The 14,672-nt window shown below is 35.6% G+C and overlaps 2 protein-coding genes across 2 annotated transcripts in view; both read right to left on the reverse strand.

Moving 5' to 3' along the window:
• Nucleotides 1–982: 982 nt before the first annotated feature.
• On the reverse strand, nt 983–14,286 carry EQTN (equatorin). Its single transcript, XM_061200479.1, is given in 7 exon segments — nt 983–1,362; nt 1,840–1,993; nt 5,107–5,166; nt 6,435–6,485; nt 9,848–9,934; nt 13,093–13,205; nt 14,213–14,286. Coding segments are annotated over 7 exon segments (822 nt in total). The 3' UTR covers nt 983–1,079.
• The window catches only part of MOB3B (MOB kinase activator 3B), a 234,881-nt gene continuing 233,314 nt past the window's right edge, over nt 13,106–14,672 (reverse strand). Inside the window, exon 4 of the mRNA XM_061200482.1 lies at nt 13,106–13,218. Within this exon, the coding sequence (XP_061056465.1) occupies nt 13,207–13,218 (12 nt within the window). The 3' untranslated portion in view covers nt 13,106–13,206. The remainder of the gene's footprint in view (nt 13,219–14,672) is intronic.

Below are 14,672 nucleotides of genomic sequence, written 5' to 3' on the forward strand. Positions count from 1 at the left end.
TTCATGGATCATGGAGAGAATCTCAGCTGTGAAGCACATCTAAACTTTGCCTCTCTCTAGCAGGTGATCTTAGGCAAGGTATCTGACTTACCCGAGTTCTCCTTTCTTGATCTGTAAAATAAACTTGCCTTTCATAGGGTAGTAGAATTCAGTGTGCTGTAATGTACCAAAGTGCCTAGCATAAAGTAGGTGAGAATTTAGTAGGAGGACAAGTTCTTCCCCTTCCCATCATCAACACATATCCACAAAGGACCTGGTACATGTCCCTAAAATCCTTCCAGTTGAAACTGATTCCTAAAAGGGAAACAGTTCCCTATTCCATTGTTCTTCTTTGTAAACTGAAATACTCCTAGGATAGATAGGCTCATAAGTCACTGATAACTTCAATTAGTCTTTGAGATGTTTGCTTTTCTTCCAATGGCACATACTGAGCCTGGGTGCTTGGGGGAAGAGAGAAGGAAGGGTCCTCCAGCTCTAAAAGATTCAGGGTCCGTGGATCCCCCTCTAGGAAATTACATGCTGAGATCCCTCCTTCCTTTCTTTTCTTCTGAAAAACAATGTTATCTCAAATGCTTATGGATACTTTAGAAGGTCCTAAATCTTACTGTCCTATGAGAGGACCCTGATGACTTGGAAACAATTGAAGAATGCTAAGAGTCTCTAGTGCTAGTTTTGTCTCTTGATACGGCACACCTGTTTTGCCAGTAAAACATGAACAGGTGTGGTTTTTTTGCTTTGGTGGTGGGGAGAGGCGTAGTTAGTAGTGATTACCCTGAAAGTCCTCAAAATGCCCCCAAGTAAGGTGAAAAACTAAATGGTCTCATTTTAAAAAGAACCAGCCTAGAATGAATACTTTCCTTAAGTCACTTTCCAGGATCATTTTTACTTGATGAAGTTTTCCACACCTTAAGTTATTTCCTTCTATTTTTTTCCATTAAATAGTTTTTGTAGCTGAGAGATTTTTTATTGAATATGCCCTCCTTTTAAAACACCAGAAAATTTGAAGGTCTCAGCAGAGTTTCCAAATCATAACATGAGTGTCACCAAGATATTTTTTATGACAAAAAAATTAAAGTTGTCTATTCATCAGTGGGTTCCTCTCTCTGTTCCTCACTCTGAATTAAGTCTGACTCATCATTCATGCCTGTCTCATCTGAGCCTGTGGAAACTATGTCCGTTGTCCTAGATTTTGACCTTGTGTCTGATTTCCTTAATTCTGAAGAAGTGGTGCGCCAAAATGTGCTGCTCTCAGCAATCTTAGAAAAAGATGTATCTGATACGCCTTCTGATGGATGAAAGTAAGAACCAGTTGCCAGCTCTGGGTTGACAGAGTATTCACCACTCTGACAAGCTTTTTTATATCTGAAAAAAAAAAACATACATCAAAAATTGTTTTTAATTGTGTACGTTTGCAGCTTGGCTTAGAGAAGCATCTTAAAGTGATATATGAATTCTGTCCAATGTATTAGCTATTTATTATAACACTATATAAATGAATGAAAAATGTTAGACCCTACACAGATGTGCTATTTAGAACAGAGTTCATAGCCCTTTTGTTTCAAGGCTATTAAAAAAGAATGCATTTCTAGATTCTCTATATCCTTTCCAATTGACTAGGGTTGTTTCTATCTCTAGATGACTATTTAAAATACTGGGGAAAAGTTCAAGTGGGATATTCCCTGAGAGACAGCCCCACGATCCTTTCCAAATAGGGGAAATGGAGCCAAAATGAATACCTTATAAACTTGGGAGTCAAGTTTGCCTAGCACTCTACTAAAGAGAGGAGGGTGGGTGTTTCCTCTCATGTGTTTTAAAGACTCCAGAGGTCTGTAGACTTACTTCATTGTCTTCATTTTGTACAGCACGGCACTACAGATTGCCAAGAGGATGACAAAAAGGAAGAGGGTCATCAACAAGATGCCCAGCATTAACTTTAATTTGGCTTCCTGTAGTTCTGCCAGGTTGTCTTCATCTGTAGCATTCAGATCAGAGTCTGAGAGGAAAGAAAGAAAATGCAATGGGAAAGAGTGACTCTGTTCAGCACGTTTTCCTGGAGGAATAAGGATTGCAAAGCAACTGAAGAGAAGCCTTCACCACCCGGAGTCTTCACCAAGTTCTCCCTGCTACCCTCATGCAATGCAAAGGAGAAGGCTATAGGCCACTCCCTATGGCCAAGTACTCTTAACTTTTTTACCTTTCCCCTTCACAGCAATCTTGGGGGAGCTGTCCTTTGCTCCATTTTCCAGGATCACAGAAGTTTATGGATTTGCCCTTGGTACATAACTAGTAAGTGGCAAAATTTGGTATCAAACCCAGGTTACCAGATGTTAAAATATGTATCAGACTTCCTCCCTGAATAATAAAAATCAATTCAAGACTCTGAAGAGATTACTATTAAAAATGTGATGAAATTACACACAAGGGATTAGTCCTTCAAGAGAGAAAGATGCAATTCTACTGTTGGGACACGCACTGACTTTCTTTTAAGCTAAAAGGATGATGTACTACAATGCTTTCTCCACAAGTCTTAAGAACTGAATTTGCGGGCTTCCCTGGTGGTGCAGTGGTTAAGAATCTGCCTGCCAATGCAGGGGACATGGGTTCGAGCCCTGGTCCCGGAAGATCCCACATGCCATGGAGCAACTAAGCCCGTGCACCACAACTACTGAGCCTGAGCTCTAGAGTCCACGAGCCACAACTACTGAGCCTGTATGCCACAGCTACTGAAGCCCACGTGCCTAGAGCCCGTGCTCCACAACAGAAGCCACCGCAATGAGAAGCCCGCGCACCACAATGAAGAGTAACCCCCGCTCCCCGCAACTAGAGAAAGCCCGCGCGCAGCAACGAAGACCCAACACAGCCAAAAACAAATAAATTTATAAAAAAAAAGAACTGAATTTGCCATTTTATTACTGTGATCAAATCTAGTGTACTTGATGTTAAAGAAATGGAAATTTAGTTAACTTTCTAAAATACATTATATAATAAAAATCATGTCTGGATCCAGAAACGTCAAAAGTCTTTTTACTAAAGTAATGAAAATATATCTTTACTGCCAAATTTTATATCTTCCTGAATATATGTCTGACTTAGTAGGCATTTAATGGTGACTTTAAATAACCATGTTGCTATTTCTCCCCTTTCCCCCAACCTCCTCCCACCCAAAAGTTCCAAGGGTTTTCATGATTTTCTAGGTAATGATATTTTGGTAATAAGCAATGACAAGCTCCCATGTCTAACTCTCTGATATTTAAAAAACTTGTAATTGTCCAAGTGCAATCCTAGGCCAAGGGGAGTGAAGTGTGCACAGTTGTCAATGACTGATATCTTGACTTTGAGACAGATTATTTTGGGAATAAACAAATTATGTTAAAATGGACTGGCTCCTGAATTGATTTGCTACTCCTTAAAAGGGTGTTTGTAAATAGGTGTGCTTATAGTACATTTTGTTTATCAAGGTGGTGGTCAAAACTAGAGAAGGGTTTGAAATTCCTAACCACTGGAAATTATAGAAAAGCTAATTAGAAGTTTGGACAGCTTTTTTTTTTTTCTCTAAGCCTCAGTTTCCTCATCTGTAAAATGGAGATAATACCAACTTTCATGGAGTCGCTGTGAGTGCTGACATAATAATGTATGTATAGTGTAGTATGTGCTCAATACATAATAGAAAATCAGTGATGCTCATTTTAATTACTTGAAAAGACAAAATATTTCTAAAGCATTTATCATTACTGTATATCACTTTTCTAAACAAAGAAGACTGACTCTGTTTTCTTGACGCACTGAAAGGCAGGTGGCTGTACTTGTCAAGTAATCCAGTACAGAATTGAGGTGACAGGCCTTAGATGTATTATCAGATGCTATTTCTTTTTCAATGTCTTTTTGTAGGACAGAGGTTTGGGGGAAATTAATATATTGCCTTGTTATGAAATTTTCCATCAAGTCAGGAGTTCTTTTACTCATATAAATAAAATTAATCCATTAATGAAAAACTACATTCAGTAGCAGGAATTCTTTCATTCCTTGCTGGTGGGAATACAAAATGGTACAGCCACTTTGGAAGACAGTTTGGTAGTTTCTTACAAATCTAAACATAGTCTTACCACATGATTCAGCAATCACAATCCTTGGTATTTACCCGAATGAGTTGAAAACTTATGACTACACAAAAACCTACACGTGAATGTTTCTAGCAGCTTTATTCATTATTGTCAAAATTTGGAAACAGTCAAGATGTCCTTCAATAGGTGAATTGGATAAACAAACTGGTACATCCAGACGATGGAATATTATTCAGTGATGAAAAGAAGTGAACCATCAAGGCACAAAAAGACATGGAGGAATCTTAAATGCATATTACTGAGCAAAAGAAGCCAATCTGAAAAGGATACATACTGTATGTTTCCAATGATTTGACCTTCTGGAAAAGGCAAAACTATAGAGACAGTGAAAAGATCAGTAGTTGCCAAGGGTTGGGGAAGGGAGGGATGGCTAGGTAGATCATAGGGGATTTTTAGGTCAATGAAGCTACTCGGTATGATTGTAATGGTGGACACAAGACATTATGCATTTGTCAAAATCCCGTAGAATTGTACAACACAAAGAGTGGACCCTAATGTAAACTATGAAGTTTAGTTAATAGCAATGTATCAATATTGGCTCATAAATTGTAAAAAAAAATGCACCACACCAATGGAAGATATTAATAACAGGGGAAACTGAGCAGGGGGAATATATGAGAACTCTGTACTTTCTACTCAATTTTTCTATAAGCCTAAAACTGCTCTAAAAAAGTCTGTCAATTTAAAACAACTGCATCCTAAATATTGTTCACTTGCCTACTCCTCCATTTGGTTTACTGTTTCAGGAATATAAGTTACAAAACAGGGAGATGGAAATAGTCATCTGCAATGTGGTCATTGAAGAACACTGTTTAGGAACCATAACTTTCCTAAAACTGTAAATGTCCTCTCTGGTATGATGTCAGCCACCATGCTACCTTCTTACATATTCTATACCTTACTGAGGAAAACAGTATCACCATGTAGACACTAAAACGTGTGAAAGTATTTATGTATCCCTTTAATTGAAGTATTTTGTTCTTACTTGGAATTGGGTGAAAAAATTGATCTCGTTGGTTGTCCTCATTGGTGGTTGCATTTATAGCTGTTAAAACAATAAACTGGTGTTATGGTAAACAAAATTCACTTACTAAAATTATTGTGTGTGTATATGTGTGTGTGTATACAGTTTATTCTCATTGTTCATGGTAGTCATGGTAGTTAAGCTATGTGAGCACTGAATTAGTGAATACTGAACCATCATTGTTCCTAAGGGAAATACAGGGTTAGGTTCCTGTGAGCCTCTGGTCACTACATTTTCATCAACCAATCAATATCTAACCTTGTTTTATGTGTGTGTTTCTGTTTAGAGACACTTTATTTAGTATATACTGCTGATTCATTAACATTGAGCTCACAATCAACAGCATTATAACTCACACCTACATGAAGCTTATATAATACACACATTTTTCTCCTAAGGTACATCACAGCCTTCTTGTGTTTAGGAACATTAAACAGCATTGTACTATTATACTTGGGGGGCATTTAAAGTAGCAAAATCGCCAACAGAAAGCACAAAAATGCGAAACATCTAGCACTAAGTAGACCACAAAAAAAGGAACTTGTTTAAAGCATGAGAGCTGAAAAAAGAAGTCCTTTGTTCTACCTCAGCTGGGAACAAGAGCATCAGGCAATTAAATTTTTTTTGCTACCATGTGTGTGTCCACAAATGACTGTGAAAGTTCTGCAAGTGGAGGGTTCCAAATAAATTTTAGATACAGGTAAATTCACAAATACAGAATCTGCAAGTTAGGATCCATTGAATATGGTATGTATTTCACATTTATAACACATGCATATATGTGTGTGATACATGAATTATATTTATACATGTATGCATATATAGATGATATGCATGTTACATTTATACATGCATACATACAAATGCTATGCATGTTACATTTATACATGCATGATTGTACATTTATGATTTATATATTACTTTTATGCATGCATATATTTTGATATATACTTTGCATTCATTCATGCCTCTCCATGTGCATACTGCTCCAAATACAAAGAGGGATTATATTGAGCAAGAGCCTTATTTAACATTTTTAATCATAAATTAAATGACTAGATTGCAACATTTGTAGGAAAATAAGAGTTTTGGGGAGAGAATCAGAAAATGTGTGACACTGATCAGCTTTCTGGGTTTGTTTTGCATTTGCTATTACATGTGATGATGGCAGCAAAATGTTGACTTATTAATTCTTAGTATTAGAACAATTTACACTGATCTTGGCTTTCTTACAGAAGACTTTAGAAAACCAAAACATTTTCCCAGTTACCTAACTACTATGAGTTTACCTTTAGCTAACATTGTCCAAAATGCAGGCTCATTTGGACTCTGGGTTGGTTCTGTTTAAAAAACAAAATAGAACATGATAACAAAATAAGGTAATTTGGCTTCAGTAAATTTTTGATAGAACATTCATTCGTTTGTTACTTTAGTCATCTAAAAATTATACCTTGAGTTCCTATCATGTGCCAGACCCTGTGGTTGGCATTAAAGTTACAGAAATGAACAAGGTCTTATGCTCAAGGAACACACTCTCAATTTGGGAGGCAGACAAGAATCCTGTTAATTATGTTGCAGGGTAATGAGGGCTTTCATAGCAATGCACAGGTGGTATGCACAGAGGGATCTAATTCAACTTCCAAAAGCCAGAAACACTTTGAGAGGGAGCCGATGCTCCCGTATAGGCTCAGAGGACTAGAAATTGTTTGCCAGACAAACTATGTAAGAGAGAGGTCATTCCACTGTGAGCAAACTCAGGTGTCATAAGCAGGTTCGGTAAGCTCTGAGAGCTTCAGGTAGTCTGGAGTGGAGAATGTGGGTGAGGAATGTGACCAGAGATGAGACTGGCAAGTTCTTCAATGGTCAGATCATTTCAGACTTGAATGCCTGGTTAAGAACTTAGAATATGACCCCAAACCTAGTAGAAAATTACTGAAGGTATTTAAGAAGAGGCCAACCAGGATGATCAGATTTCTATATTTAAATATATCAAGAAAGTGAATAATATTAGAGTAATCATATGAGAAACATACTTGGATTGCATGAACTGGAGAACATAGGGTTTCATGTAATGACAGTCCACTGTCTTCAATTAGACCACTCCTCTTTCAAGACCTTAGAGGAGAGCCATCCTGGGTTGTTATGTTTTCACAAGTATTTTATAAGGAACAATATTCTTGTCAGAAAAAGTAAAATGATAATTTTGATTTTGTAAACTCTCACTCTGAACTTTCCCCCATAAATAATTTTAGGAAACACCAACAATTGACTCTAAGCAGAGGCAAGTTTATTTCTCAAGCATGTGATTGTTACATCATTATTTTAAAATTATATTAAAATGTATTAATTATATTTATATAAATATATATTTATACACGCATGATATTTTAGATAAATATATATTTAATATAAATATAAATGTAATACATTTTACTAAAATAAAGTTGTATTTTAAAAAGAACTCACTTCCTGTCACTTGTCAAGTAAATCTGAAAATTGAGACTTAGATTTTTTTTACCATTTAAAAGATTTTAGAGTGACTTTAAATTGTAGTAGTACAAATTCTTTAAGCATGTTATTACTTTATGAAATACTCAGATTAATGAAAGTTAAATTTTTAAATCATATAATAATATGCTCCAGGTCTGACTACAGTGTTGTAACTTTAATACTGTGAATAGTTTTTTCAATAGGTTCTTTACTTTCTTCTTCATTGCTGACTGTTTCAGGAGGTGGTAATGTCGTTGTTTCGTTGACGAGTTTATCTACGAAAAGGCATAATGGATTATCAGCATATAAAAATATTGACTCAACATTTGTGATTAGGCATTTTTTTAAGCTAAAAAAGTAGAAGAAAAGGAGACAAAAAATATTGAAACAAAAAAAAAACAAAGAGAAAGATGTTGACATTTTCCTGAGATATCTTAAAGGAGGGAAAGAAGAAGGCTTTGAAGAATGATGTTTGTGTGATAATGGGTTGCCTGAGGTGGGATTAATATGTCTATAATTTGCAAGAGTGAGGAAAAACTGGGAGCGTGGGGCCACAGGCTTCCTTTGACAGTACGGAAGATCTATTGGATGAGGGACATTGGCTTCACATGGCTCCCTGAACAAGCCTTGAAGTGATACTGTCACTTCAGGACAAGTTGGTTGTTGGTCAGGGTGGTGACATGAAAGAGTTGTAACATCAGTGTCCTTGCAAACTGGAAACACATGCATGTTAACTACTCAAAACAGAGTTTTGGCCCTAAAGATATGGGGCTACAAATCAAGGATTTTCAGGCCTGATTTAGTATATATCTCAGTCTACAATGTGTCCATCTGGAGGTATGTCAGCAAGAGTGTATTTGGGAACAATTGTGACTGAGGGACCATTGTTCTCCCCACGAAGTTGGCAATTTCAGTTAAATTGCTTCATACAGGAGTCAATAAAGTTCCATATGAAGTACAGGCAACCCCACTTCTAGGAAGATTTCTACTGAGCCTACAAACAGCTCAGGTATCTTGTTGGCAAGGAAGGATGGAAAAAAGAATCCATTACCAGAGTTGACACAGATTCAGGCAGGGCTGGAACAATTGGTAAGTAATCCTTTAACTCTGCTATGCAACCCTCAGACTTGATTTTGGAGAAAAATGTCTGGATTGTCTCACTACTGCCTTGCTCGCATCATTTTAGGGACTAAAAGAATTGTTAGTCAAAATTTTTCTGGAGATTTCTATCTCCTTGGGGAGCTTGCTCCTCCAGAATGTCCCCGCCATGTCAACATGACTCCCTCTGTTAGGGCCCCTTTAAAAATGGCAAAAATTTCTTATCCCAATACAACTTTGACAATCCTTTGGGGACCTGAATTGTAGGAAGAGAAGTTAGGGTTTTGGACTCTCTTCCATGGGTCCTGTGGTCTTCAATAATCCGTTTCCTAAGGGAATTTGAGGTACCTGGTCTGTTTAAGAATTGGCTCTGTGTGTCTTATCCCAAACAGCTCAAGATGTTGTCTGCTGTGTGCAAGCAAAATTCCTATGAGAGGTTTGTCTAATTAATGTATACCCTTGAAATGTCCCTATCCATTTATGCCCCAAATTTTGGAATTGCTCAAAACATTTTGTTATTGTCAAGTAGCTTTATTAATAATTAGGCATTGCTGAGTCTGGCTTTTCCCAATATTGAATATTGTCATAGCCAGAAATATGCTCTCTTGCCTTATTTATTTTCATCCCCTTTTCCTTGTCTTCTTGTCTTTCATAGATATGAGCTATTGACACTTCAAGGTGAAAGATGTGGTATATGTACTTTAGAGACTTTTAATGGCCTCCAGAGTCACATGCTGGCAACAGTTTTATCTATCAAGTTACACTTGGTGGAAAGATGCAAAAACGAAATAACATTTGAAGCTGAAAGTACAAAGCAGAAAGAAGTAAAAATGTGGGTTTAAGAAAAAACAATTTTCTAGAGTCTTAAATTTAGTTATTTCATTTTTCTTTCCACACAAACCAAAAATATGAGGCTAAGAAATATAAGAACGTCCTTGCCTTCTGAATTTATCAGTGCAATGGCTATGGTGGAGTCTCCCTATTTTAGGAACTAAGACTCCCTTATGACATTAGCTCCACCAAGACCTTTTTCCTACCCAATACTCTGTAGTGCTATTTTGAAATCTTGCTTTAAGGGTTCTTCATATTTGCAATGGTGCCTTTCAGTACTTACAGTTTCTTAGAGAAAACTTCAGGTCAGTTGTTGCTCTCACAGATATTTCAGACTGTGTGCCATTTGGATTTTGCGTTGTAAACACATCTAAAAACATAAGATCAAAAGTTTTCAGCAGCTAGCTAAGTCACTTCTTGTTCCTTTTACATTTTTCCTCACCAGATTTTTTTTTTCTTAAAACATATGCACTAACTAATTCCAAGAAAAGAATAATAAAGTATTTGAGATATTCTTCAGCTACAAAATAACAAGTGGGGCAAGGGTCAAAAATAAAATTCATGGGGAACAATGCCAAACTAGTATCCTTATGCTAACTGACTCTTTCTGAAAAGAAATTATTAAGGAAATTACAAAAAAAATATATAGGTGCATAATAGGTGCCAAAGGATTTGTAGATGTGTAATATTATCACTGTTTGTATTAACATTGCCAAATTTTAGCCAAGTAAGAAGCATTCACTTGCCCTTGAACCTTCTGTTAGACTGTAATAGTTCAGCTTAAAAAGCACATACTTCAATAACAATCAAGATCTCCCTTATACATTCACATTTACATATGCACGTAAAGAATCCTGCTCTTAAGAGTTGTCAGTGAGGCTGGTTGTAATTCAAAACTAATGGACATACCCACCCAAACAGAGTCAAAGTAAATTGGATCAAGATGCCAGACTGAACATTCATATGCATGTCTCCTCTTTCCAAAATCTCATGAAATGACAGAAAATTTTACACACATGAATGTATATGTGTGTTTATTATATAAATATATATATTCATTTCCCCAACACACACACACACACACACACACACACACTGCCATTAATTTTGAAGAATTTCTGGGCTAGATCTATGGAGAAATAAAAGGAAATCACAGCTCAATATTCATGTTATGAGTTATGAAATTATAAAAATGAAAACACTGTGGTATTTTTGTAGGGAAAGATAGATCAAAGAAACAATAAAAAGGTAGCAACTGACCAATTTCAAATGGAATTTAGATTATATTAAATGTGAGTTTCATATCAGTAGGGAACTAGTGTTAGACAACTGGCAATCCTCCTTGAAAAATGTAAAGTTTTATGCATATTTTATGCCATATACAAAAATAATTGGATTTAAGACCTAAGAGTTTTAACAAAAATATAAAATTATCCAAAAATTGGAAAATAATTTAAAATCTTGGATTGGATAAGGCCTACCTAAATAAGATACAAAATGAAGAAGAAATTAATCAAGAATTGATCTCATAAAATTTAAAATTTTCTCTGTGATTAAGATACCTAAATAAGTTTAAAGATAAGCAACAGCTTGGGAGAAAATACTTGTTACTTTTACCATAGAGAAAAGATTAATATACTAAATATAAAAAGAACCCCTACAAACAAATGAAAATACAACCTAATAGAAAAATGGGCCAAGGATATGAACAGGTAAATCACAGAAGTAGAAATAAAAATGCCCAATAAATACAGAGAAAAATTCTCAGCTTCACAAGTAATCAGAGTGCAAATTAAAACAGTAACGAAAAATTCTCACTTATTCCAAAATATGATTAACAATATTCATTGTATGTGATGTGATATTGTGGCACATTCTTGGGGGATGTAAATTGGTAGATAAGTTTTGGAGTACAATTTGTGGTATCTATCAATAGTTTAAAAGATTTATCCTTGATTCAAAAATTCCAGTATTAGGGATCTATCCAAAGAGAGGTACACCCAAGTGTACATGAGAAGAATGTACAAGGAAAAAACTGCACATAATCTAATTCTTTAATAAGATAGTGGATAAATTATGGAACATATCATTTTATGGAATAGTATATATCCATTAAAAATAATGAGGTAGATGTGAAAAGAGCTCTGGAGTTGTTAAATGAAAAAAGCAAGTCATAATACAATCCTTTAGTATAATCCCATTTATGTTTTATATATATGTGTGTGTGTAAGAAAGATTTTTTTCTTACAATCAAAGTAATCATCAGGCTCTTGATTTATTTACCCTCTGGTAATTCAAAATAGAGGTACATCCTGAAAAGGAAATAACTGCATAATTTTGCATACAGTAGAGGCAGCCTGTGGTGAACAGACTGGACACCACTCCTGACTCTGCTTCTTCGTAGCTATGAAACCTGGCAATTGACCTCTCTGAGCATCAGGGATTTTTTTAACCTACAAAAGAGGACAGTGATTCATCAAAGAACATACAGAAATACAACTTACGTATTATAGTTTTCAAAGTACTTGAGTGTATGTATATGTGTATATCTTAATTGTATTTCTATTTTTTTCTTTGATTAATATTATTAAAGATTCCAGGGTAATTAGATTTAATCTCAATTATATTTAATTTTTAACAAGAGTCTCTTATGAATTTTTCACATTTTAGAATGGTGGACCTTGTAAGGACATGGAAAGAAAGCCCATACGATGAATGGTGAATAAATTGAAGTTCAGTGGACCTTCCAAACATCTCAAAGTCATCTTGTTATGGGTTGAATTTTGTTTGCCCCAAAAAGCTATGTTGAAGTCTTAACCTTCAGTACTTCAGAATGTGACCTAATTTGGAAGTTAAGTCATTGAAGATTTAATTATTTAAGACAAAGTCACATGCGAGTAGGTGGGCTCCTAATCCAAAACGGTGTCCTTATTGAGAAGAGGGAAATTTGGACATGGAAACACAGAAAGAACTTGTGAAGACAGATGCAGTGATTGGAGTTCTGCTGCTACAAGCTAAGGAACTCCTGGGGCTACCAGAAGCTGGAAGATGCAAGGGAAGATAGTCTCCTAGAGGCTTTGGAGAGAGGCTGGCATGGCCAAAACTTTGATTTTGCATTTCTGGCTTCTGTGAGAACTGTGAGAGAATAAATTTCTTTTGCTTTGAGCCCCAGTTTGTGGTACTTGGTTTCAAGAAGCCCTAGAAAGCTGACACACACCTCCAAATAAATTTTGGTTAACTCACCATAAAATTAGGTCAATTTTTACTAATGTGAATAAATAACCATACTGCTATGATAAACCCTATGTTAATTATAGACAATTACCAAGAGAATCTTATTAAACTTCATAACACCTCATGGAAAAAGTTGTAGGAAATAAGGATTTCATGTCATACACTGAAACATCTATAAGGTAAGTTAAAATTTAAGTAGGAAATAAAATGATTATAGGAGTTTTAGAGTTAAAATAAACCAAACCAGTCTAATCAGCTTTTGTATATGTATTGCTATTAACTTGAAAAGCTTACAGTGTTTTGTATCTTTATAATAATTGCCAGTTTTCTCATTAGCAGGAGTATTCTCCTTATTTTCTTCTTCCGCTTTATGTGGTTGTTCAGCCACAGGCTGCTCAGGTAAGGGCGTCATCTCAGGCCCTGAAAAAAAGTATGACCAGAGATCAGAAATATGTTGATTTCTTTGACTACTTTCTTTTTCTAACTGCATTTTCTCACAAAGGATTTGAGTCAGAGATTTAAAATCTAAGTTATACCATATTTCCAACAATAAACTTTATATCATCCTATAGGAAATTGCCACGGATTGTTGGAGAGGATGTGGAGAAAAGGGAACCCTCCTACACTGTTGGTGGGAATGTAAACTGGTGAAACCGCTATGGAGAACAGTATGGAGGTTCCTCAAAAAACTAAAAGTAGAGTTGCCATATGATCCAGCAATCCCACTCCTGGGCATATACCAAGACAAAACTATAATTCAAAAAGATGAATGCACCCCTATGTTCACAGCAGCACTATTTACAATAGCCAAGACATGGAAACAACCTAAATGTCCACTGACATATGAATAGATAAAGAAGATGTGGTATATATACACAATGGAATATTACTCAGTCATAAAAAAGCATGAAATAATGCCACTTGCAGCAACATGGATGGACCTAGAGATTATCATACTAAGTGAAGTAAGTCAGACAGAGAAAGACAAGTACCATATGATATCACTTACATGTGGAATCTAAAATATGACACAAATGAACATATCTACGAAACAGAAACAGACTCACATAGAGAACAGACTGTGGTTGCCAAGGGGGTGGGGAGGGAAGGATTGGGAGTTTGGGATTAGCAGATGCAAACTAGTGTATATAGGATGGATAAACAACAAGGTCCTACTGTATAGCACAGGGAACTATATTCAATATCCTATGATAAACCATAATGGAAAAGAATATGAAAAAGAATATATATGTGTATAACTGAGTCACTTTGCTGTACAGCAGAAATTAACACCACATTGTAAATCAACTATACTTCAATAAAATTTTTTTAAAAATTGCCATGGACCAATTTTCTAGGATAATGGATCATGTTTCTTATCAGCTATTTCAATGAAAGTTTTAAATGCTCACATTCATCGGTGGGATCTGTACCACTAATCTCTGGGTGAAAAACCCCACATAAAAAAATAAACAATATAAAATTCATTGGGAAAATGACGTGATTTATCCAGTGATCTGCTGTGTCTCAGAGTTTCCTTTCTGTTGCCCAGCAGGTCCTATAACTAGCAGGGACATTATGATGTCACTGCCAAATGGAGATCAGAATTCTGGGGAGGAATTTCCAAAAGCTTTGTGACTCAGTCTGATGTCTTTATCTTTGGCCCTACAATAGTTTTTAGGTGTTTTTTTTTTTTTTTTTTTTAATAAACCACTATAAGATTTTCTTCAAAAATTAAGAGGTATGTTTTCATGAAGTAATGTAAATTATTGGTCCCTGGATTTTAAAGAACAATTAATATTGCTGATAGAAAGATGAGAACTGACCTTTTTGGTTTTCAAAGCATTTACAATACCATATGTTCTTTTGGATAA

Source organism: Eubalaena glacialis, chromosome 9 (assembly GCF_028564815.1).
Source record: "Eubalaena glacialis isolate mEubGla1 chromosome 9, mEubGla1.1.hap2.+ XY, whole genome shotgun sequence".
Taxonomy (NCBI): domain Eukaryota; kingdom Metazoa; phylum Chordata; class Mammalia; order Artiodactyla; family Balaenidae; genus Eubalaena; species Eubalaena glacialis.